The sequence below is a fragment of the Sprattus sprattus genome, assembly GCF_963457725.1.
Source record: "Sprattus sprattus genome assembly, chromosome: 5".
In the NCBI taxonomy this organism is placed as follows: Eukaryota; Metazoa; Chordata; class Actinopteri; order Clupeiformes; family Clupeidae; genus Sprattus; species Sprattus sprattus.
Window position 1 is genome coordinate 14,552,979 of NC_137924.1, and position 23,649 is coordinate 14,576,627.

Here is a 23,649-nt window from a genome sequence, read left to right on the forward strand (position 1 = left end):
GGAACAACGGCAACGTAAGACACACAGGTGCACTGACACACACTTGCATTCACACACAGATTCACTAACACACACACTCGCATTCACACACTTGCTCACTCGCTGTCTGAGACATGCTCATCCACCTGAACCAAGGTATTACACAAAACACACAAAACCACAGACTCTCTCTCTGGGTGGTTCACTGTGGATGTCCAGCCATGCTTGGTTGTTGACTTGTCTGTGGTGTGTGTGTTTGTGTGTACGCGTGTGTGTGTATGTGTGTGTGTGTGTGTGTGTGTGTGTGTGTGTGTGTGTGTAAGTGTGTGTGTGTGTTGTTGACAGCTTTAATACCAGCTTAAGGCACTTCCTAAATGTGAGGCTTAGAGGGAGTGCGCTCCTATGTGAAATTCCAACTCATGGAATTTGTTTGCTGTTATGGTAGTGCCAAATGACGTGACGGTTCCTACATGACAAAGCACTGACCGGACACACACATTCATGCAAACACACACACACCCTGCTCGTATTGGTGAATGGCTGTTACAGAGGCTCTGTAGTAATGTTTTTATGAGTCTGTGCCATAAAACGAACAGCTACAGTACTGATTATATTCACACTGCTTGAAGTTAGGGTGTGCTACGTGTGTACGTTTGAATGTGTGTGTGTGTACGTGTATGTGTGTGTGTGTGTGTGTACGTGTATTTGTATGTGTGTGTGTTTATGAGGGAGTGTGAGAGTCAGTATGTGTCCGGGTGTGTGTCCGAGTGTGTGTGCCCGAATGTGTGTGTGTGTGTGTGTGTCTGTGTGTGTGTGTGTGTGTGTGTGTCTGTGTTTCCATGGTGGAAACACAAGCCCCAGTTCCTGTGTTCCGTTGAGGAGGGCAGAAACGTACCATGAAGTCGATGTTATTGTCCTCGTTCTTGAAATACTCCATTAGCTTCTCAAACCTCTGAGTCTCCGCCCAGACCTACAACAGGAAGACAAGAAACAGCCAATCAGATCACCAGTCACCAGTGGTACAAATGCCCTTTTGATATCATTTGTGACAAGAAGACAGTGTGACAGATGTTCGATAAATAATAATACGAAAGAAAGACATTTTCTTGATGCTATCTGTCTGCACGGAAATGGGCCATGTGGTGTGTGTGTGTGTTTGTGTGTGTGTGTGTGTGTGTGTGTGTGTGTGTGTGTGTGTGTGTGTGTGTGTGTGTGTGTGTGTGTGTGAGAGAGAGAGTGTGTGAGTGTGTGAGTAGTGTGGTTCTCAGGCGAAGTTTCCCCACTCTCCCCTGCACTAAAACTCCAGCTCGGCGCTGCATGGGAAACATCCTCTGGCGGAGGTTTTGTAATCGACATGACCTATTTTCATCCTTCCTTTATGATTATTACCACATCCACGGCAGCCAGGAGGGGAGAGAGACAGAGACACGACAGAGAGAGAAAAGGGGGAAAGAGAGAGAGAGAGAGAGATGAGGAGAGGAGGAAAGAAAAGAGAGATGAAATCCAAAGATTTCAAAAGAGACGATAAAGGAAATCAGTGTCCAGTGGTGAAGCCAAGACACTTCAGCCTAAACCACTCCTATCCCCAGGGCAACAGACAAGGAGAGAGGGAGAGAGAGATGGAGAGAGGAAGAGAGAGGGAGAGAGAGAGAGAGGGGGGGGGACAGAGAGAGTAATAGAGAGTAAGAGAGAAAGAGAGAAAAGGAGAGAGGGAGAGAGAGAGGGAGGGGGGACAGAAAGAGTAAGAGAGAGAGAGAGAGAGAGAGAGAGAGAGAGAGAGAGAGAGAGAGAGAGAGAGAGAGAGAGGTAGGGAGTGAAAGCATGAACAGAGAAGAAAACATGAGAAGAAAGATACGTGAAAGGGAAAAGAAGATCCCAGAGTAGTGGCTTGTGAATGAGTTGTGTCTGTGTACATTGCAGCTAATGCAAAAGCATGACTAACATGGCCGGGGTCAAAGTAAAGTGTGGCAGGCTTGGCTCTCTTTGATGGGTGGCTGGTTAAAGGCTGCTCCAGTCCAAAGGAGTTCCAGTCTCTCATTGGTGGTATGGGTGGTGTGCCTGTAAAACTGCATTTTCCCCTCCTAATGAAGCCAAACCCAATAGACTGCCTGGCTGAATATTTCATTCTTTGACTAAATATTGCATTAACCCCTGCACAGCCCTGCCTCCCGGAGCTGACTTACCAATCCTAATTCAGTTCGGAAACACACACCCACACACACACACACACACACACACACACACACACACACACACACATACACGCACACACACACTGAAACAAAGCCTGCACTATACAGATCTCTGTCTGGATTGTGTTATTGCCGAACATTTGCTGCCAAATTACTGCCAAATAAATAACAGTTTCCCATGGGCCTGCACAGCCAACTTCCTCTGTGTCTCTGAAGCTGAGTGGCGTCAGACCAGACCTCCACCACCCCACACCTCCCCACCCCACCCCTACACACACATGCACCCACCCCCACCTCCTCCAAAAACTCCACTCTACCCTACATGCCCCCAGCTCTCCTCCTCGCATTCCGAGATGTTATCCTGCTTCACAACCCCCCCACCCCCCCCAGGTTTGGATCGCCTCAGGACTCCTTTACGACACCACCTCACATAAGCATTGGAGCGTCATCCAATGTACATCTCTCCTCTGAGACGCTAGTTCTTACGCTTACGCTTACTTCTTTAAAGTTGTCGAACGCGGAGAGGATGATTTCGTGGCCCCCTCTCACGAGACAAACGGCAGCTAGCAGCTCCAGCACCAGGGCTTTAGTTCTGAGAGGGAACACAGACAAGAAGAGAGAGAGAGAGAGAGAGAGAAAGACAGAAAGAGGATCAGAAAAACAAAAACAATCACAGGCTCATGCACAGTTTCATACCTTTCATTAACAAAACAAATGCTGACTTGACTGTGAAACATGACACACGTCCTGTTAAAAGGCTTGTCACAGACTAGACATTGAAGTGGTCTTTTTAGGTGAAGCAACCTAAGGGTGTCTGGTCCTTCAGGGTTATGTGAGAAGTGTATGAAACGTGGCGACTTCATCCTTCTGTGTGCTTTAGAGGAGGGCCTGTGTCTCCAATGCCTTCCTGAAGGATTTCTTCGGCCAGATCACACGCTACAGAGGAGCCACTGTGTTCCTGACAATTTAAGGCAATTTGGGGAGCTAATGGAGCTATACACACTCACAGTCACGCACACACACACACTCAAGCACACACACACACACACACACTCACTCACACTTACTTACTCTTGCACACACACACTCACTTGCACACTCACTCGCACACACACACACACACACACTCACTTGCACACACTCACACACACTCACTCGCACACACTCACAAACAAACACACACACACACTCACTTGCACACACTCACACACACACAAATAAGGTCATCCTCTTGCCAGGCTACGTGCAGCTGACAGTCTTTATGAGTGTGCCAGCGGCATCCAAACCTGTCTGGGTGAATAAGTGCTGCTCATTGTGAATGCTCCTTATTGGAGGGGCGGTATGTGTGTGTGTGTGTGTGTGTGTGTGTGTGTGTGTGTGTGCGCGCGCGTGCTTGTGTCTTTGTGTGCATGTGTGTGGTTGAAAGGTTTGAAGGGCAGGTGCTCTGCTGCTTGGCTGATTGCATTAGTAAACTGAGAGCTGCGGTACCATCACTAAGAGTGGAAAAACACACTCTCTCTCTATGTCTCTCTATGACACACACACACAATCCCCCCCCCCCCTCCCCCCAACACACACACACACACATACAAACAAAACAACAAACAATGCTTACCTTGGATTCTTATTGTTCAAACTTAGTGCAATTTCATTCACAGCGTGGGGGTGGGACATAACCATATTGAAGCCGTACTGTGAAATGAGAGACAACAGGAACAGGCAGAGATAAGAGTGACAGACAGAGACAGAGCCACCTGGCTAATAAACAAATCTATATGGCCAGTCAATTAAAAAACGAAACAAAATGATAAATGACCTGTCACACTGTGCCTGGCGGAGGAGACAGTCCATTTCAGCAGTGATGGATGGAGTGGCTGTGCTTATTATCTACGTGCGTACACATTCACGGGCGCTTATTATCTACGTGCACACTCATTCACGGGCGCTTCCTCACCTGGTAGTTCATGATGGCGCGCAGGCACATGATGCACACGTGAACGTCGTCCTTCTTGCAGACCAGCCGCGAGTTTTTCAGCGTCCGCCGGGTCGGCAACGTGTTACACCTACGAGGAACCGACAGGACTTTATTACTCCATTTTGGGGGCGACATGCTGGCCATGTTCACAGAGCACAGAGGACGACAGCGAGGAGTTCACTCACAAACAAAGACGTGTTTATGTACGCATGGTTTTTGTGTCTTTTATTGGAACCCCCCCCACCTCCAGCTGTCGGCTATAACCCATGTGTGTGTGTGTGAACTTTGAACCCATTCCTACACACATAAACCCTGGCTCCACTAGTGGCAGGCTTAAAGAGCACTAAGAGCTCCATGCCCCTCTGTGCCCACCAGCACACACACCCCTCTACAGATGCCTCTTCTGGGACACTCATCTCCATTCCTCTCCATATGGACAGGGCACCAGTGCTGGGGGATGGCTGGGGTCCGCGGCAGAGGGCCGGTGTTATTGTTTCAGCCTAAACGGCCAAAACAACGGAGGTATCAGTTGCAAGAGCAACAATGGCGCGGCCTCATTTGTATGCAAGGTGATGTCCCGCACAGCTTTGTCAAGACACAAAAAAAGTAAGAGGCCTTTCTACTTGGGAAGGGGAAAGGAAAGAGAGAGGGATGGAGGGAGGGAGAAGGAGAGAGAGAGAGAGAGAGAGAGAGAGAGAGAGAGACAGACTCTCTGTGCAAACTACAGTGAGGAGGAGGAGATAGCAGACAGTTATTCCTAGGGCTTTTTTTTATTTCTAAAAAACGTGTGAGCAGGATCGTGATAAAAGAAAGGAGAGCCGCAGGGCCATGGGTGAACACACACACACACACACACACACACACACACACACACACACACACACACACACACACACACACACACACACACACACACACACACACACACACACACACACACACACACACACACACACACACACACACACACACACACACACATATTTCATTGTTTAGTCTAGTTCACACACACACTCATACAGTGATTCATATGGGCTTGACTGCCTAGGGGCTCAAATGACAAGAGGCATTAGGGTTTGCTCAATATTGCTCAAAAGCAGTTGAAAGAGGGAGAGAGAGAGAGAGAGTGAGAGAGATGAGAACAGAGAGCGAAAGAAAGGAGGAAAAAGTGAGAGAGACTAGGCAAGAAAGAGAGGAAAACGCATTTGTGACTGAGAAATAGCTTGTATGTTTGCGTGTGTGTGTGTCTGTGTGTGTGTCTGTGTCTGTGTGTGTGTGTGTGTGTGTGTGTGTGTGTGTGTGTGTGTGTGTGTGTGTGTGTGTGTGTGTGTGTGTGTGTGTGTGTGTGTGTGTGTGCGTGTGCGTGTGTGTGTGTGTCTGGCACATAACCAGCAGCCTGGCAAATGCCGTCTGCACTCCCCTCACATGACTGTGACAGAACTGGAGCATGGCATCAAACGCCACGCCAGATACCCCCCATGAACTGGGCCTCTCCTCTCCCTGGTGCCCCGCTCCGTACTACTTCTCCACCAGTACCTCAGTACTCCAGGATCCAGCGCTGGGCTTGGGACTGTGCCTGTGCCGTGCCCATGCTTGCTGGCGGTGTGGTTGACTTGTGAGAAGTTGCCTCACCACAGGATGCCATGGGCTCTTTATGAAACCAGTGTTCGCCTGAGTTTCCTGCCCCAGGTAGATATTGGAATGCCTAACTTGCTTTGACAGGTCTCTTGCCTAATAGGAATCCTCTGACAGGAACCCTTTTTCTTTTTTTATGTTTGTTTTGTTTTTAGCAATCGGCTTAATTTTTGACATGCGTCATAACCCCACCTCAACTCAGTTTGCATGGTCTGAGACTGCTAACTATGGGGAGACAGTACAACAACACACACAGACTAGGGCAGCATTCTAACAATCCGAGCAGGCAGGCCGCAGACATACCCTTGTCCTTGGGAACGCTTTGGGAATTTTGCAGAGCTGAGAGTCCTTTAGCATATGGCGCAGTGTGAGAGAGACATACAACATACTCAGTCAAACGATCATCACACACAGAGCAAAACAACAGTATAATGTGGCTAGTCACTGACATTGCTATATGATATGTCTGACTGAGGGAGAGAGATGGACACAAGGCAGACGAGACAAAAGCAGCAATATGATCTGGACTCTGGACTTCTTCATGTGGTGCACCAGACAAAAAGCACACACGGCTGAGAAATCCCAGTCCTAAGAATAGACAGGCGTTGTCGAAAGCGTAAGTGAATCAATCCAAATATTAGTTTAGGGGTTGTGTGGCTGGAGAAATTTAACTGGGAGAAGGAAGCAGACGTAGCCCAGATCATATGGACAGGCAGAGGCTTCTCTCAGGTCGCTATGGAGACCTCTCTGGGGATGAGGCGCATGGGAGCAGTAAACAGGCAGGTGGACATGGTGCAGTGCACACACACCAACACACACCTACCCACACACACACACACACACACACACACACACACACACACCTACCCACACACACATACGCACACACACACACAAACACCGAGACACAAACACACTCTCACACACACACATGCCTGAAGCGGGGGAAAATTTAATTTCTACAGAAAGCACAACAGACAGCAACACCATCATCTCTGGAGTCAGTTTGATGATACATAGCCTCTACTGAAAGCATGAGCACAGAGGAAGGGATGCAGGACAAGGAAGGGGGTGGGACATGGAGATAAGTGTGTGTGTGTGTGTGTGTGTGTGTGTGTGTGTGTGTGTGTGTGTGTGTGTGTGTGTGTGTGTGTGTGTGTGTGTGCTGTGGGGATTTGTGCCGCAGTGCTAGATATCATCAGTGAACCTGCCTGCTCCCGAAGACAGGAACACACAGAAGAAGACTGGAGGAGGAATGAAGAGACAGAACACACAAGAGAAAGAAAGAGAGAGAAAGAGAGAGAGACAATGAGAATGACTGACACTGACCCACACACACACAGACACACACACATACATACATACACACAATCAATCACATGCCTACAGACACACAGACACAGACACACACACACACAATCAATCACATGTCCACAGACACACAAAACCAGCAGAAACACACAAATACACAAGTTTCTTTTGGACTGCTATTTTTAAACCACTAAATGTTAACTCCATAATCCACAACACATGAACCACATAATTAGCCTATATCAGGGGGGGGGGGGGTGCAGCGGAACCAGCCCTCATGGCTTTCCGACATAAAGCTCCTATAACACGCATTAACATTAGCATGCTGAGCACATGCATAATAATAGTCTGGGATTTGTGTATTAGTATTCCCTGACTGTGAATGTGACCCAAAATCCAGATGTAATGACTGCCACTTAAAGGCTCTCGAGAGTCAAGCCCACGCAGAAGCCCTGGTCAACACCTCTAAGTCACAGTGATGAAGAGGTCATGGGTGCAGCGCTGTAGTGTGCTCACAGCATATGACCCTCCACCCCAATATCACAGCTGAAGTCACACTTCCAGGTGTGATGTGTGTGAGAGGAGTGACTGTTTAGACTAGCAGCCTGTGCCATGATGTCAACCGGGGATACCGAATGCCATCATGCCATTGGCTCCAGCCCTACAGGAGATGGAGCTGGAGATATGGCAGCTCTGAAGTGGATGAGGGGGAATTCCGCTGTCCTCTCTACCATAGAGTCATGTGGTGGTGATGGTGGTGGAGAGGGTGCGTCACAGACAGCAAGTCCCGCTCAACAAGTGACGCCTCTTTGGTTAGTCGGGGAATCCAGAGGCGTGAATGTATCACTCCCCCAGTCACAGGCGACCCGCAGCCAACCGCCCCCCCCCCCCTAAACCCCCCCCCCAGCCCTCAGGCAGGTCCCCTGTCTCTGCTCCGCTCCCTGAAACGTGTCCTAAGCCATTTAAAGACTTAGAGGCCTCATGACCGCACAAAGGGGCTTTTCAAAGATCACATGTGGCACAAACCAAGCCACCCCCCGGGGGACAGCCGCCCACGGGAGCGCCCGCTTGCACACGTCCGCTCATGGTACAAGCTCCACTCAACCCCCTGACCCCCCACCCCCTGACTACCCCCCCCCCCCCCCCCCCACCCCCTCTCTACGGTTTACACGAGCTGAAATCAATAGTGATTAGCATGCCAGACGGCCTTCATCAATATCACAGAGCGACCCATCAAATCTGAAATCAATCTCATGGAGAAAGCCGTGTCGTGTCCCCGTGTGATCAATACGACGAGTCTCGCTGTGTATAGAGGGCAGTAACTATAGCTGAGCAGGCTTTTAATCAGTGGGTTATCCGTCTTCATAGCGGGAGCGCTACTGATAGCATTTGTGTTTGTAGTACTATGCCACAGTTGGTAGCAATTGCGTTGCAATGTATCAGGAAATCTAATTGCATGGAGGGCTGGTATTTGAACGTGTTAAGTCTTTGTATACGTTTGTGTGTGTGTGTGGGTGTGTGTGTGCTACCTTAGCGTGGAGTGCCTCCCGGCTCTGGATATGCTGTTCCCGCCGATGGAGGAAGGCAGGTTGCCTCCGTGCAGGTCCTCGATGGAGCGGCTCCAGGGCTTGGGCTTGTCGGCCATGCCGTCGGTGCCATTCTCCAGGGCCTCACCGTCAAACCTGAGGGGGCAAACAGGGGGCCGAGGGAGGGGAAAAGAGTCAACACAAAAGCACAGGGCATCTACAGATATGCTGCATGCTTTAAGCAGCCGCTAACAGTGCAGACAGTGACAAGGGCCACAGTAATGATATGTATGGGATGAATTCAAGGGCCACAGTAATGATATGTATGGGATGAATTCAAGGGCCACAGTAATGATATGTATGGGATGAATTCAAGGGCCACAGTAATGATATGTATGGGATGAATTCAAGGGCCACAGTAATGATATGTATGGGATGAATTCAAGGGCCACAGTAATGATATGTATGGGATGAATTCCAACTGAAATTCAGGGGCCGGTGCAAAGACAGTGGCGGCACCAGATGGTATAGGCTTTTTACAGCCTTCATGCTACAGTGGTCTTTAACTGAAAAGGGCAGGTTGCTGATGCACCCGGAACAATGTGCTCAAAAGGCAAACATTCCTTCACGCAAACCACCTCTTAAAGCGTCGACACACCAATAAAAAAACATGGTTGGCCTGTAAATAACATCTTTACAGTGCAGGCAGGGGGTGGGGGGCAAGCCAGAGAGAGTGAGGGAAAGAGAGGTTGGGAGAGAGGGAAAGAGAGAGAGAGAGAGAGAGAGAGAGAGAGGAAAAGAGAGGTGGGGAGAGAAGGAGAGAGGGAAAGAGAGGGAGAGAGGGGGGGAGCGAGAGAGGGAGAGAGAGAAGGGAGAGAGATAGGGGGAGAGAGAGAGGGAGAGGTTGGGGGAGAGAGAAGGGAGAGAGAGAGGAACGGCTCTGGGTCCTGAATGGGAATCTTGTGACTTGAGTCATGCCGTCTATGAATAGCAGTGTGTAGCATGGAGGCTCCTGGAAATTCCAGCAACAAGAGTGACTCGACGTCTCCGACTCGGAGTGCGGGGCCGCGCCGCGCCGGGCCAGGCAGGGCAGATGCATCACTGATTAGTGGCAGAATGGGCCCCATTGTGCCACACTGTCAGCGCGGCGTGACGGCGACGGACAGTGACTTACGTGACGGCAAACTGTGCAAAAGCCAGATAGTCCACCAGCACGTCCAGCCCTTTATTCTCTTCGTTGAGGAACTCCCGCACCCACCTGCGGAGGGAAGAAAAACACTGTTATTCACCGCAAAACATTCAGAAAAACAAAAGGCTCACACTCTCCCTCTGCAGCATGATATGAAAACACTGAACGTCTGTGTGGAGCTTCCACAGCCCAGCCCTGTTGAGTATGTGCTGAACATGAAATGGAATGGCATCTGAGGTTATGGGCGCTTCAAAAACACGGCTAGGTTGGCTTCAGAGCAGCACTGGGGGAGTGCTGGAAGTACTCAGAGACATTTTCCCATCATGCACTGGTGAGAATTGCGATGAGCTTGTGCGGCACTTCAAAGCCCCGGCGTGAGAGGCAGCTCTCCCGCAACAAAGACCCCGGCCGCGCTGAGCCGCACAGCCGGCAGCCCGAGCTGATCAAACGGCACCCCTCACCTTCCTCGCGTGTGCATATGTAGGCCAGCAAAATGAACTCTTCATCGCTTTTTGATTGGAGCTCTGAACTGAAATAGACTCATCACAAACTTGTTTTTTTTTAGGGGGAAACAGCTTGCAAGTGGGCTGATGGCAACTGCTCCATATTTATCAGGGGGGGAATCAGTTGGTGCTCAGTCAGCGGTCTGGTGTTTGTTGTTTTGAAGAGGCCCTGGCAGTACTGTGCCTACTCGTGAGCGGGAGGGTTTTCATCTCCGGGTGATTAGGGTATGATTACGTGAACAGGGCCTGGATTAACATAATGACACACTGGCCTTGTGTGAGGCATGGTGGAGCTGCCTGAGGGGCGGAGATATAACACATTAAGAACACCACTACACAGGCGTACACATGGCAAACCTGGATGAAGAGTGGAGCTGGTGCTGCTGCTAAGAGTTGCAGCCTTTGTGCTTTTAAACAACACTGATGAAATGTATTATAGGAGGCTACAGAGACTACAGCTCTACTACTAGATTAATCTCAAATGTAGTCCTTCAGAAGCAAGTACACAAAAGCAACCGAGCTGTATTCTTGCTGCTGTTATTAATGTCATTTAGCATCCTCCCTCCTTTGTGCTGGGAAAAAAGAAAATGCTTCCTTATCTAATCTAGATAATCTAGTTAAGCAACATAAGGCCACTAAAACGAGAGGGAGATAATCCACGTAAACAGCGCCTGGTGGCTCCGTTATGCTGTGAGTGAAGGTCGGGAGGGTCCTTTCCTGGGCAGCTCCTGACTTGGAGGTGGGTGGTGGATGTAAGGTGGGTCGATCTGGGGTGTGTGTGCATGAGGGTTGTGTAAGTGCTGTGTCAGATGGAGACAGGGTGGAGTGGGGGACATGGCCTTCCTGTCTGTGTGCATGTGTGCGTGTGTGTATGCGTGTGTGTGTGTGGGGGGGGGGGTGCTTGCGGAGGCGTTTGGTCCTCCTTGCTGCGTGCTGTCAGCTCTGCTGCTTCCTCCCATTCCTCATCCTGCTTCCAGCTCCCAGCATGCATCTGGGCGTGCTGCTCCACCAGCAGTCCTCCACCCCCTCAACACATAGGAGCTAGACAACAGGCAGCGTTGCTAAGGAGTTTATTAAATCCAGACGCCTGCGGGAAACAAACACTGGCCTCTTTCTGATGGCTGATCTAAACAAGCAGGGGAAAACGGGGACAGCAAGGTAATTCAAATCTGTGAAATACCTGGCAATATCTGCCCATGATAGTCATGTAAACACTTTGTTGATTTCATTTCAATCACACTATTAAACTACCCCTAACAAAAACAAATTGAAAAACACTTGGGTTTGCCACAAAGCCTTGGAGGTAGAGAACATAGTACACCACCCTTGTTGAAAGGGGAATGGGTGTGGGTGTTTGGGGGGGTAAATTTACGACACTCTGCATGAAGAGTTACAGTCAAGTCAGCGACCATCTGCCTTTTGGTGGGAGTTGCCACGAAAAAAAAACAGGGCTACTTCATGTATGGTCTGCCCCATCCTTGGAGAGAGGGACAGGGGGAGGGGGGGGGGAGAATAAGAGAGGGGTGGTGCCTGGTGAAAAAAAAACGTCAGTGTCTACGTGCATGTCTACTGTCTGGCTGTCTGGAATGTCAGGCACTCTTCCAGAGGAGTAGCTGTGGACGCTTTTGCCATTCAGAGAGAGAGAGAGAGAGTGAGAGAGAGAGAAACTAGAGAAGAGAAGGGAGGAGAGGAAGAGAGCCTTAATTACTTACCCTATATGATTGGTGCGTAATGAAATTTCCAGTTCTCTGAGGACTTGGGTCGACTCCTGCACTCGCCTGCGGAATTTCTGTGGACGAAAGAGAAGGGGGGGGGGGGGGGGGGGGGGGGGTGAGCTTTCCTCCACTCTACTCCACACACACTGTCTTGTGTGGTTTCAACGGCCCCTACTGTAAACCATCTTTGTGTGTGTGTGTTTGTATGTTTGTGTGTGTGAGAGTGTGTTTGTGTATGTTTGTGTGTTTGTGTTTGTGTGTGTATGTGTGTGTGTGTGTGTGTGTATGTGTCACTGGTGACGCTGGGGCTGCCGCTCTAAATCCAACACAGAGAAAGGTATGACCTCATACCAATTTAAAAAACAAAAAGATTTCAGGGGCTTAGAATACAGACGGCTTTAAAAAAAAGCCCAATCTCTTTGTCGTCTGATGAGATTTATAATTCTCAATGAATGGGCTAATTTTGTTTACACTATCGACAGGTGAGCGCCCGAATCAAACACGAGAAATACCACAGGTTGTGAAGGAAAGGGAGTGAGATGGATTTCATGTAAACAGAGCCTCCTAACAACGCAGTGGCCAGACCTGCAGTCACAAACATCACCCAGAGAGAGAGAGAGAGAGAGAGAGAGAGAGAGAGAGAGAGGGAGAGAGAGAGAGAGGGAGAAAGAAAGAGAGAGAGAGGGAGAGAGAGGGCCAGCCGTTCCTTGGGGCGTTGCATAATCGAATCGAGCTCGTTAGCATGGCCCAGCGTTTGTGTGTGAGCCCCCTCTGTTTGGAAACACACTGTGGAGCCATTCTTGTCCCGCTCGACCCGTGTGCTAGTTGCCTTGGTTACAGCTGCTTGGGGAGAAAGGGGTGGGGTGGAGGGGGGGCGCGTGACAGAATTGTATGTCAGGTGAATGACATGTGGATAAACCCAGGAAACACAAGTGTGCTGTGTATGTGTGCATGTGTGCATGTGTGTGTGTTTGTGTGTTTGTGTGTAAGTGTGTGTGTGTGTGTGTGTAAGTGTAAACTCAGAACTGCTTTCATCTCCTAACAAAAATCCAGCGAATCCAAAACAAAGCCCCTCAGGGGCGATATACACACACACACACACACACACACACACACACACACACACACACACACACACACACACACGCACACACACACACACACACACACACACACTGCACTCTGATGAGCGGTTGGGCGGAGCTGGCAGGACAGACATTAATAATCAATCAAAGACACGGGCGATCGCGGGGCTCAGAGCGTGGCGGCGCTGATGGTGCGTTGTGAAATCCTTGCATCACTGAAGGACAGTGGGGAAGACCCCGCTGCACCGTACCCCGCCACACCGCACCGCAGCACGCTCCCTTGCATCAGAGCCCTCTGGATGTGTGTGAGTTTACAGACTTTACAGGAAACAGACGGCGAGAGCAATCAGAGTGTAACCACTTCATATGACAGACAGACAGGGAGAGAGACAGACAGAGAGAGAGAGAGAGAGAGAGAGAGAGAGAGAGACAGAGAGAGAAGAGTGGCTGCTCCCAACGTGGGTGTGTTTGGCACATGTAGGGATGAGAAGCAGAATGTTTTTAATGGGGCGGAGCCCTTGTGTGTATGTGTGTGTGTGTGTGTGTGTGTGTGTTTTGTGCAGACTCCCCCTCACTCCACATTAAGTACTACCAGCTGCAGGGGAGAGAAAGAGAAGGAGAAAGACAGAGAGAGGGGTAAAGAGAGAGTGAGAGAGAGACAGAGAGAGAGAAAGAGGGAGCGAGAGAGAGTAGCGCGAGCTCTCCAGAGGGGTCATCCTGGAAACAAATCAATGGCTGAGACATTCTTCTGGACTTTTTGGAATGGATCCTTTCCTCCTCGGCTGCCTATTGGCTGGGGGCCGGGCCGGCAGGAATGCACGGCCCAGTGTATGTAAGGCGCAGGCAACAACCTCCACTGCTCTCAGCCTAACCGGCACAAAGTGCCAATTGTTCCCTGTCTGAAGAAAAGGGGGCTGAACAGGAATGTAAAACCATAACTCTCTCTCTCTCTCGCTCGCTCCCTCTCTTTCTCTCTCTCTCTTAGTCGCTATCTCTCACTCTCTTGTGTTCTTTCTTGGTCACCCCCCCCCCCCCCCCCCCCCCCCTCCACCCCCTGTCTCCTTGGTTCCCTGTGGGTGCGGACTGCAGACCCCAGTAAGGGACACCGGGGCTATTGTTGGAGCGTGCTGTACCCTGGAGGCGTGAGGTTGGGGCCTAGGGAGGGCCCGCTTGAGGTTTTTCTCACAGGCCCACCTCAGACCTCACTACGGTCAGGCCAGGCGCACAACCCTCCTCCTGACCCCGCCAGAGAAAATAAACACACAAGCTATAAGGGGGATAACCTTTCACCAAATCAAAAGCCCTCGCCCACCCCCCCAACCCCTAAAAAAAGAAAGACAAGAAAAAAAATGGCGTGTTTGAATAGGGACACGTTTTTAATCTCAGCCCCTCCAATGTTGTGGCATGACAAACGTGTTCAATAAACATGACAGAGGATCATACTCTGGTCAATCCCGCTGGACAAACAAAGGGAGGAGCGCCTCCAGCCAATGCAATAAATCCTTCAGCCGTGGCCGTGTTAAGTGTTTACACCCCGAGAGCGAGGACCTGGCTGCTCTGTGTGTCTGAGCCCTGGGCCTCTCTTTCTTTTTCTCTTTTTCTCTCCCTTCTTTCCTCACTCTCTCTTCCTCTGCTTCTCACTTTCCCTCTTCCTCCCTCTTCCCTCCTCTAACATCTGACAATAATGTGCGAGTCTTTTTTTTTTATGCAGCCCCCTCTTCTTACTTCCCCCTTTCTCCTCCTTCATGCCTTCTCCACTCCTCTTTTTTGCCTTTTGTAGTTTTCCTCACACATGGAAGCAACTCTTCACTTCACTGTTCTTCGTTTCATCCCCTCTTTTCTCCAGGCTTGTCCATCAGAAGAAGAGTGCTGCTGAGAGTTATTTCCAGAGGTTTCTCTGGCATCATCTTCCTGACTGATTTTCTCCTTTTTAGCGCTTTTTTCTCACGAGCGGCAAAAAACAAGCCGACGCTTTCCCCGCATAAAAAATGGATCAGCTGCGAGACAGACGCGAGCTGAATAATGAAACAAACGCTGCGGATCTCTGCCGATTACCTCCAGCGGAAGCAGTAGGGGGCTGGCGGGCGCGGCACCAATTTCCATCCGTGAGAGAGATGTCACGTCGACACATCAAACGATGCCGGGGGTTGCTGCCTCCCTCCCGCTGTTGCCATGTCATTTTTCTGAAACTTTAATCTTCAACACACGTAATTGAATCATCCTGAGCCAACTCTTTTTTCCGTCTATATATAGCGAGGAATCTTTTGTTGTGAATAGTTGAACTCAGTGACCCCGTGTTGCCCTTACACCAGTCACCCAATGCTCCATGATGGCACCCAGTGGTGGGGATGACTGGTCCGTACCCCCCCCCGATGAGTCCAGTGCTGACCTTCATTCAGGAAGCCTGCTGCTAATAGCCTCACATGATCAGGCTCTGGTGTGTCATGTCTTTCATGTTCAGCAGCCCTGCTCCAGAGCGCGTGTGAGGAGATGCATCAGCCCTAGGGGGGTACTGGGGCTCTTCTTTGCTCTCTGCAGAGGGGACATCCTGCCCCCACAGCATGTGTGTGTGTGTGTGTGTGTGTGTGTGTGTGTGTGTATGTGTGTGTGTGGGTGTGCCTGGGTGTGTGTATTTGTGTGTGTATGTGTATTTGTGTTTGTATTTGTGTGTGTATTTGTGTGTGTGTGTGTGTGTGTGTGTGTGTGTGTGTGTGTGTGTGTGTGTGTGTGTGTGTGTGTGTGTGTGTGTGTGTGTGTGTGTGTGTGTGTGTGTGTGTGTGTGTGTGTGTGTGTGTGTGTGGGTGTGTGTGTGTGTCTGTGTCTATGTGTGTGTACGCGGGAAGGAAAAGCCCATGGGGCAGAAGAACAATGAGGAGTGCTTACCTTCCTGGTGACGGCCGGGTCCAGATAGCTCTTGAGCTTCTCAATGTACGTGTGTGGGGGATTCTTCACTTGAAACCGTTCCTGAATAGAAAAGGGAGAGAGACAGAGAAATAGAAAACAGAGTGAGAGATAGCTCGGGGGGCAGGAAACAAGGGCATTAATTTAGTAGTATAATGCACCATAGCACTAAGTGTTCATTAGCTTTTACACAAGCCAAATGGCTCGTCTGCGTCATTGACCATTACAGCACTTCTTCCATCAAATTCCCAGCAGGTCAGCTGTGAGAGCTAATAACATAACAGGCTGCTCTTGATATAGCATAGCAGTTGAACAGCTTGCGGTCGTAAGAGCATCGTCAGTAGAGCCCGCTACTGCAGAAGTGGATGGGAATAGGGCTCCACAACTATCACTTTATGATATTAAACCCCTCTCTTAATTCAAATCAAATAGTGTAATTTAGTCATCAGTCCTGCATTACTTGTGGAGGACCACTCTGCCTCTGAATGACAGTGACCCAGAAACTCAAACTGTAGCGGGTGGTTCTACCGGTACTGTTAATGACGGGGCTGAAGAGTCTCATACTCAAATAGAACAGTAATGTCCTGAGGGTGGCATGGGGAAATGTGGAGAAACATGGAGTAACACTGTGTGGCAATGGTGGTGAATACTGTACGTGTACTCCCTAATTTTTTGCAAAGGGAGAGCCTTCTGAGCCTGGCAGTGTGTGTGTGTGTGTGAGGTCAGGAGTGTGTGCTTGGCCCCGGGAGGATTCATCTTGTGAGCGCGGCAGGGTCTCGCTCCACTGCCCAGGAAATGAACTGTGGTACTGGCGAACTGGGCCGCCTGATTTTAGGTCAGGCCCCACATGTTGCTCCAAATTCACAGAGGAATGTGAGATTGTGATCCTATGCCAGTAGGACAAACACACAATCACACACACACACACACACACACATACAAACAGTGATGTAACTTGCTGCTTTAGGCATAACGGCATTGTAAGGTGGAACTTCTTATATCGGAGTATGTGTCAGCGTGCATGTGTCGCCTCTATGCCGGTGCTGACGGAAGTCTTTAGCTCAGTCCCCCTGGCTATCACTGGCTGTGTGTGACAATAACAGGAAGGACGACGGATTCAGGAAGACTGGGCCTGTTCCCATGAAAACACAACAAGGGGCGAATGGGAGATGGGTGGGGGGCTCATCAGCTACAGATGACTCTCATGTGTTACTGATATCAAAACTGATCTGGTGTTAGCAGTTTTAAGAACGGGCACTGCTAAGGGTCAGCCCTATATGTGATGGGCACAACAGACGTTCTCTCCACCTGTGTGCTGGGTGTAAGAGGGTGAAGGGTTAAGCAGGAGCTGTAGTGAAAAGGAGGTGGGGGGGGGGGGTGTTATCCTATGGAAAGAGGAAGAGAGGATTCCACATAGTTGGCGGATAGAGGAGTTGGAGAGTCGGGAGAATGAGAATGATAATTATTAGGCTGTGTGAAGCCTTACGAAAATCCCCCTGCTCCTGAGAGAGTACACTGGAGAGTGGACAAGGGAGAGAGGCAGAGAGAGAGAGAGAGAGATAGAGAGAGAGAGAGAGAGAGAGAGAGAGAGAGAGAGAAAAATCTGTTGTCTTTCCAACCCCACCCTGCTGATGGTTTATCTCTCATGGGGTGGGTTGTTTGAGGATAATGGAAAATGTCATGGAATTTCATGACGCTGATAGTATAATTCATATCTTTTCTCGTCAGAAACTGGCCCAATATAAGGACTATGTAATGTGTCAGCTGAAAAGGGAGAGGCCTCCAGACCATGTTTAATTAGGAAGTCTATGAGTCCAGTCCGAGTGCTACGCGTCAAACAATACCAGACTTAAAGGCACCATATCTGAGCCCCCAAGAAAGTGGAGTCATCATAGTCTATGCCAGTTTTATAATTCTGTCTCTGGTACTCGTGGCGCAATATTACTAGTTTATTTCAGATAGCTCCATACTTATTGACACTCAATTGATTCTCTGCTCTAGTGCTGATGACTGTCCCATACCTGTCAGTCCTTCACCCGCCCTCCCTTACCTACTGCACTGTTTCCATGGTTACAAAGAGAATTTCATGGTGGGAGTGATATGACACGAGAGCCTTACACTCTTCTCATCCCTCATGTGTCCTTGTGTGTGTAGCCTGACGGTGGCAGAAAAAGCAATTAACTCAAACGATACTATTGAGTCTTTCAAGTGAAATGGTATAAAATGATTCATGTAGGAATCACTTGGCATTGGAAACGAGTTTCAGATTAGAGTGTGGGTCTGTTAAAGTGAGCTGCTTTAAAAAGGTGGTTAGAAAGATTAGACATTGGCTGCTGCTGATGACACTTGAAAGACAGGCTGATTTCAAACTTCAGACTGCAGCGGTCTAAAAAGCTTTCTCTGAAATAACCCAGCACAAAAAAAAATGATCCAGTCAAAGTGTGATTCTCTGTAAAATAATTTGTAATCAATATGACAATGTGTTCATGGGGTTGGTAAAGGATATCCTCACGGCTGGATATCCTTTACCGACCCCATGAACACAAGTATCATATTGCTTAAACATAATTATTTTAGTCAGAAAGGCTTTTTGAGCTCATTTGTACACTCACACGTCTTCACATTACATCCCTGATAGCAAAAGGCCAGTTGACCACTGTCGGCTCATCGGAGGCACAGCTGGGGGTCCACTGGGCTTTTGCTCATCAGTTTTTGGGTGGTCCGCTGGTTACAGACTGGTCACGCTGGGTGGTTACGCTGGTTACAGACAAACTTGCTATAATTTTTGTTTCCCCTTTAGCCATTTATACTTTCTGTAGATGTTGCCAGTGTATACCATTCATTGACCAAGTCATCTTTAACTTGTTCTGTTTAGCATCTGATATTTGAAATAGGCCCAGAATGATTTAGAAATTCCAGGAACGTTTTATGTTATTTCCTTAATATCCGCACCAAGTTACACTAAAGATGATGTTGGTCCAAGAGGGGACCAGATGTGGCACACCACCAATGGGGTGCTGACCCAAATCTACCGGTGGCCCATTACATTCTAGCTATCTGGGATGTTAATTCGCACATACGACTCCGATTAGTTATCCTTTTCTAACTCGATAACTATCCAATGTAAAATTATAAAATCGCTGCCTGCCATTCTGCTCTCTCGCTTTTGAATGGATGGACTGTTGGTATACAATTCAACGATTGAAGTATACCAAACGCAGAGTGATGACTAGCAGTGAGGGGTCAGAGTGGGGTTGTTCCAAGATATCCTCACCCAGGGAATGCCTCTTGTCCAATCAGAAAATAAGAAATTGTTTGATCAGACCTCACTGTTGTATGAAATGTCTTGAGTTACGACCTGAGGTTAGCTGGAGCACGGCAGTATGCGCCTGATTATCCAGTTCCAGAGGTATTCATCATGAAATATGGAGGAGTAGGAGTAGTCCTTACAGAGGAACTACATCCTCAAAAAGCCTTTTGTTGTTTGCTTTCCAAATGCACCGCATGAACCATTGTTTAACATAATGTATACAGACAGTGACAAAAGGAGGCTATAAATTGCAGTTCTGTCAAATCAGTAGCTCAGCAGGGTGTTTATATACAAATTACACTTTATTTGTTTTGTGATGTAGTTCTATCACATAATTAGCCAGATGTGACACAACGATCTGATACTTTATAATTTCTCTACAAGTACTCCAAATACTGATTGTCAAGAACAGTGCAACAATCATTTTTACAAGTTTTGGCAATGGTATGCTGGATCAGAATAAAGCAATGGCATGCAAGACTATGGTCCATAATTTCATAGGGCAATGAGCACCGTGGACAAAGCTAATGCATCAGCAACCAAGGCATGAGAATAGAGCGGGTTACATATATTATATTTCCTAATTTCATTGACACAATCAAGCATAAATGGGCTGATTAATTAGTGGATGTGGCAATGAAGTCAATCTTTATCAGCCAATCCCAATAAACTGACCATACCTTATTAACATTCCCACGGAGCTTTGTAATTCTCTACAAAAGCGCAAACAATACATTTGTTTGGAGGTGATTTGTGGGAAGTATGCCCAACATGGAATCATTTACAGGTTTCACGGAAAAAGGTGTTGCTTTGAAGGAACTAATTTATACATGGTCCTCCCACGTCAGTGCGTGGACACTCCCCAGCATTGCGCTGACCAACCACAGAATCTAGCTCATGTTATGAAATTGGCAAAAAAATTGGCAAGTTATTAAATAAGCTGTAGGTCATGTGTATTGCCAGCTGCATTGCCCATCAATGAAATTAGGGACAATTTATTGCCATAGTGCTAGTCTGCTATGGATGGCCGATATGACCACTACCACAATCACTAACTGGATTACAATCACTTCTGAGTTCCTTGAGCACATCATTGAAATAAGGTGGCACTTTACTTGATTGAAGCAACAGCATTGCCATTACTTTAAGGGCTGGGACCCATGGCAATGTTAGGACTGCATCACATAAGTCATGAAATGTTATGCTTCAGTGTTGTTGTGCTGTGGTTAACCGTTTGATGATAAACTTCTGATAAACGAAACTCTAGTTAGTGTGCAGGACTAAGCTATGCTATGTTATAGGCTACCATGGGGCAGTTGAAATATGTTAGCGATTGCAAGATGGTCATTTTTAATAACTAGACAGCTTTCTAGAAGTCTTTCCTTTTGTCCCAATTCTAATCATTAATGCCAAAAAATGTAGAGCAGACATAAGTGGGTGAGTCCAACAATGTTTCAGTACTTTCGTGGGCTAGTCCAGCTTCGACATCACATCCTTTGTTGTCTGGAAAAAAAAATGTCACTCACTTGATCACAGATCAGTTCCCATTTCTTCTCGTTGTCATACTGCCGCAGGAGTCGGGCTTTGTCTGGTGGGAGGTTCATAGAATTCTGTGAGGGGAAGAGATGAAAGCCGACGATTAGCAGATGAAATGCAGCTGTCAGCAGTACCAAACACAACCCAAAGGCCCAAGCTGTACCTCTGCACAATGCCAAAATATGAGAAAGTATTTTATCACTCAAGAGCCATTTAGATGGCGACCTACAGTACGTCAGTGCATTGATTAGACTGTGATGACATTGATAAGATGTTATAGATTTCTCCATGATCTCTCTGTAGGATTATAGATCATGGAGTTAGACAGATAGAGAGAACGTTTGTTTGAGAGGAAGCAAACGAGTGACACAGAGACGAAGATGAGGAGAGAGTTCTCCAATGGCTGCTTCTCCTCTCTGGTGCTATTCTGAGATCCACGTGTCTCTGAGAATGAGCCCTGACCTATGCGTAATGAGCGTTATGGAGTACGCTCACTCAGCGCTGTTCAATCCTGCAGTTGTCCTCGGGCAGGGCTGTGCGTGTGTGGGGGCGTGCACCCCTGTCTGTGTCAGAGAGCTTACAGGCTCCAAACACAGGATGCCTAATATCAGCAACACCAAAAGACGTGGAAGTGCATGTTTACTTCCTGTCGTACCGTAAAAATAGATTAGGTTCCTGAATGAATTTCAGCTGACATTATTCTGTCACATGATTTTTAAAGGGCAGTCTCCCTTCAACTCAAGTATTCTGTGCTAAAGTGGCAGATTGATGTCGGCTATTTGCAGTCGGTAAGTTACTGTATTGCTCCGATGTAAGTTTCAAAACTAGATCTGGACACCAATAATGTGGGGTTTTGCTGCTTTAATTAACATAAACATCCTGGAACACAGCTTCTTGTTATCCACCATCAAAAGGCGGACTTTCCGCTCGCCCCACTTTATTGATCCCATATGGTAATGCAGAGCTCCGACACATAAGGGTGCTTTGTTGCCGAGGCTTTGAGGCCAGTGCTGCACTAATGCATGAAGCCTATCTGCCCATATGTTGGTTAAACTTGAACATGTGAAGAAACAGGGCCTGCTTCCTTTCTCCCCATTACTGAGCCCTCGCTCCCTCGCTTTTTTTTCCCGTTTGCCCTACTTTTTCCACATCTGCTGTGTTGAACTCCCCCCAAAAAAAGACTGTAGTTGTCTTGCTTTGGCCACGAAACCCTTTCTGGTGCACCCCACCCTTCTGTGCATTACCAGGAGAGAGAGAAAGAGAGAGAAAAAAAAAGATTGAAACAATTAGAGCTTAATCGCACCACCCACCCAAACACATGGAGCTTGCAAACCCCCAACATATACACAAACACAGCAAAACTAGAGAGAGCTGACACTCAACAAGCCACGAGTGCAAGAAACCACACTGCTGATGTGGTGAGAATGTTTTTTTTCGTCTCTGCTTAAGGAAAGAAAACATTGAGCCTTAAGAGGCCGCTTCGCTTTGGTCGGACTGTCTCATTTATCAATGTGATTTCAGTCACAAGACTTTTCCTTCGCCGAGTTTTCCAACATGTGTCTGAATGAGCAAGACTGCAGGGGGAGATGAGAACATCCTGCGATGTCGTTTTTTCCAGACACCGTGCCTGTGCCACCACTGAGTGTTAGAGAGATTGAGCTGTCAGGGGTGAATGGCTGGGTGCATTAACATACAGTGGGCTATACGCGACTGACCAGGAAAAAGACAACGCCTTGGGCCATTTATCACTACAATGGACTGCTAACGCAGAACAATTTCTCTGGGGAAGACAAAAACACTCCCCCCTTTGAAAAATTCATACACTCTTTCGGGTAGATGGGTTCATGCCAAAGAGATTTTAAAAAGGTTAAACAAACAAAGGGAGAAAGGTTTTCCGAGGTTGCAATAAGTGCTTTTATCTGGTCCTAAGAGACACAACAGGTCTGTCTTAAAAACAAAACAAATTGACCTAACAAAATGGTGTTGTGTCTATCGCGCAGCCAACGCCTCGACTAGGGAACAGAGGGTCTTGTGAACGGCAGTTATGTGAATCACTGTCAGGTAATCTGACTCACAGTGAGGGTGCCATGGAAACCAGGGGGGCTCTGAATGGCATTCCGTGTTTGCTGAGAAAGGCCATGACTGCCTGTATGATGGCTGGTGGGGGGAGGGATAACACTGGCTGAATGGACCACCACAGCTGATTCAGCAGGCAGGCTTGCTTACGAACACATGATTCGTACTGGCTGGCCATGCACTCCCGCTCCGGGAGGGACAGAAAATTGCATTAGCATGGAGACGCACCAGCTGCAGCCTCCAGAGGAGATGGAGGCCTGGAGAGATCCATTATGCAGCCGTCTGTCCTATCTGTTGCTCCTCTCTTAAAAGGTCACAAACAGAGCAAAGGAGCTCTGCACTGCACCTGTGACGGCACACTCTGATAGATTATAGCACGATCACTGCCTATCCCATCAAGTTACACACAAAGCCGAGAGTGCTGCGAGACAGCCGAGCACATTTGCTGCATGTCACGGTTCATTAGGGAAGGTAAGCCATTAATGAAAACAACACTGCTTTGGTTGGAGCTGCAGAGACACCGATCCGTGGATGTGACGCGTGGATTTTGCTGTTGTGCCATCTCTGGGAAAAGTGTCCTCGGGAAAGGAGCTGCCTTTGCCAGGCCAGGCCGGGTTTTCCTGACTGGTGATCTTCCAATGCAAGCAGAGGTCACTTACATCATCCAAAACACCTCCCAAAGCAATATGAGTCCTGACAGGCACTTAGCGGCAGCT

The 23,649-nt window shown here is 48.4% G+C and overlaps 1 protein-coding gene across 1 annotated transcript in view; it reads right to left on the minus strand.

Moving 5' to 3' along the window:
* Positions 1 to 23,649, minus strand: part of fmnl2a (formin-like 2a) — a gene marked incomplete at its 3' end in the record, with an annotated part of 57,181 nt that overhangs the window by 16,599 nt on the left and 16,933 nt on the right. The window contains exons 2-10 of the mRNA XM_080839409.1: positions 20,848 to 20,931; positions 15,994 to 16,074; positions 12,023 to 12,099; positions 9,793 to 9,876; positions 8,622 to 8,774; positions 4,126 to 4,234; positions 3,787 to 3,863; positions 2,670 to 2,763; positions 875 to 949 (exon numbers count right to left, since the gene is read on the minus strand). Of these exons, the coding sequence (XP_080695535.1) occupies positions 875 to 949; positions 2,670 to 2,763; positions 3,787 to 3,863; positions 4,126 to 4,234; positions 8,622 to 8,774; positions 9,793 to 9,876; positions 12,023 to 12,099; positions 15,994 to 16,074; positions 20,848 to 20,931 (834 nt within the window). The remainder of the gene's footprint in view (positions 1 to 874; positions 950 to 2,669; positions 2,764 to 3,786; positions 3,864 to 4,125; positions 4,235 to 8,621; positions 8,775 to 9,792; positions 9,877 to 12,022; positions 12,100 to 15,993; positions 16,075 to 20,847; positions 20,932 to 23,649) is intronic.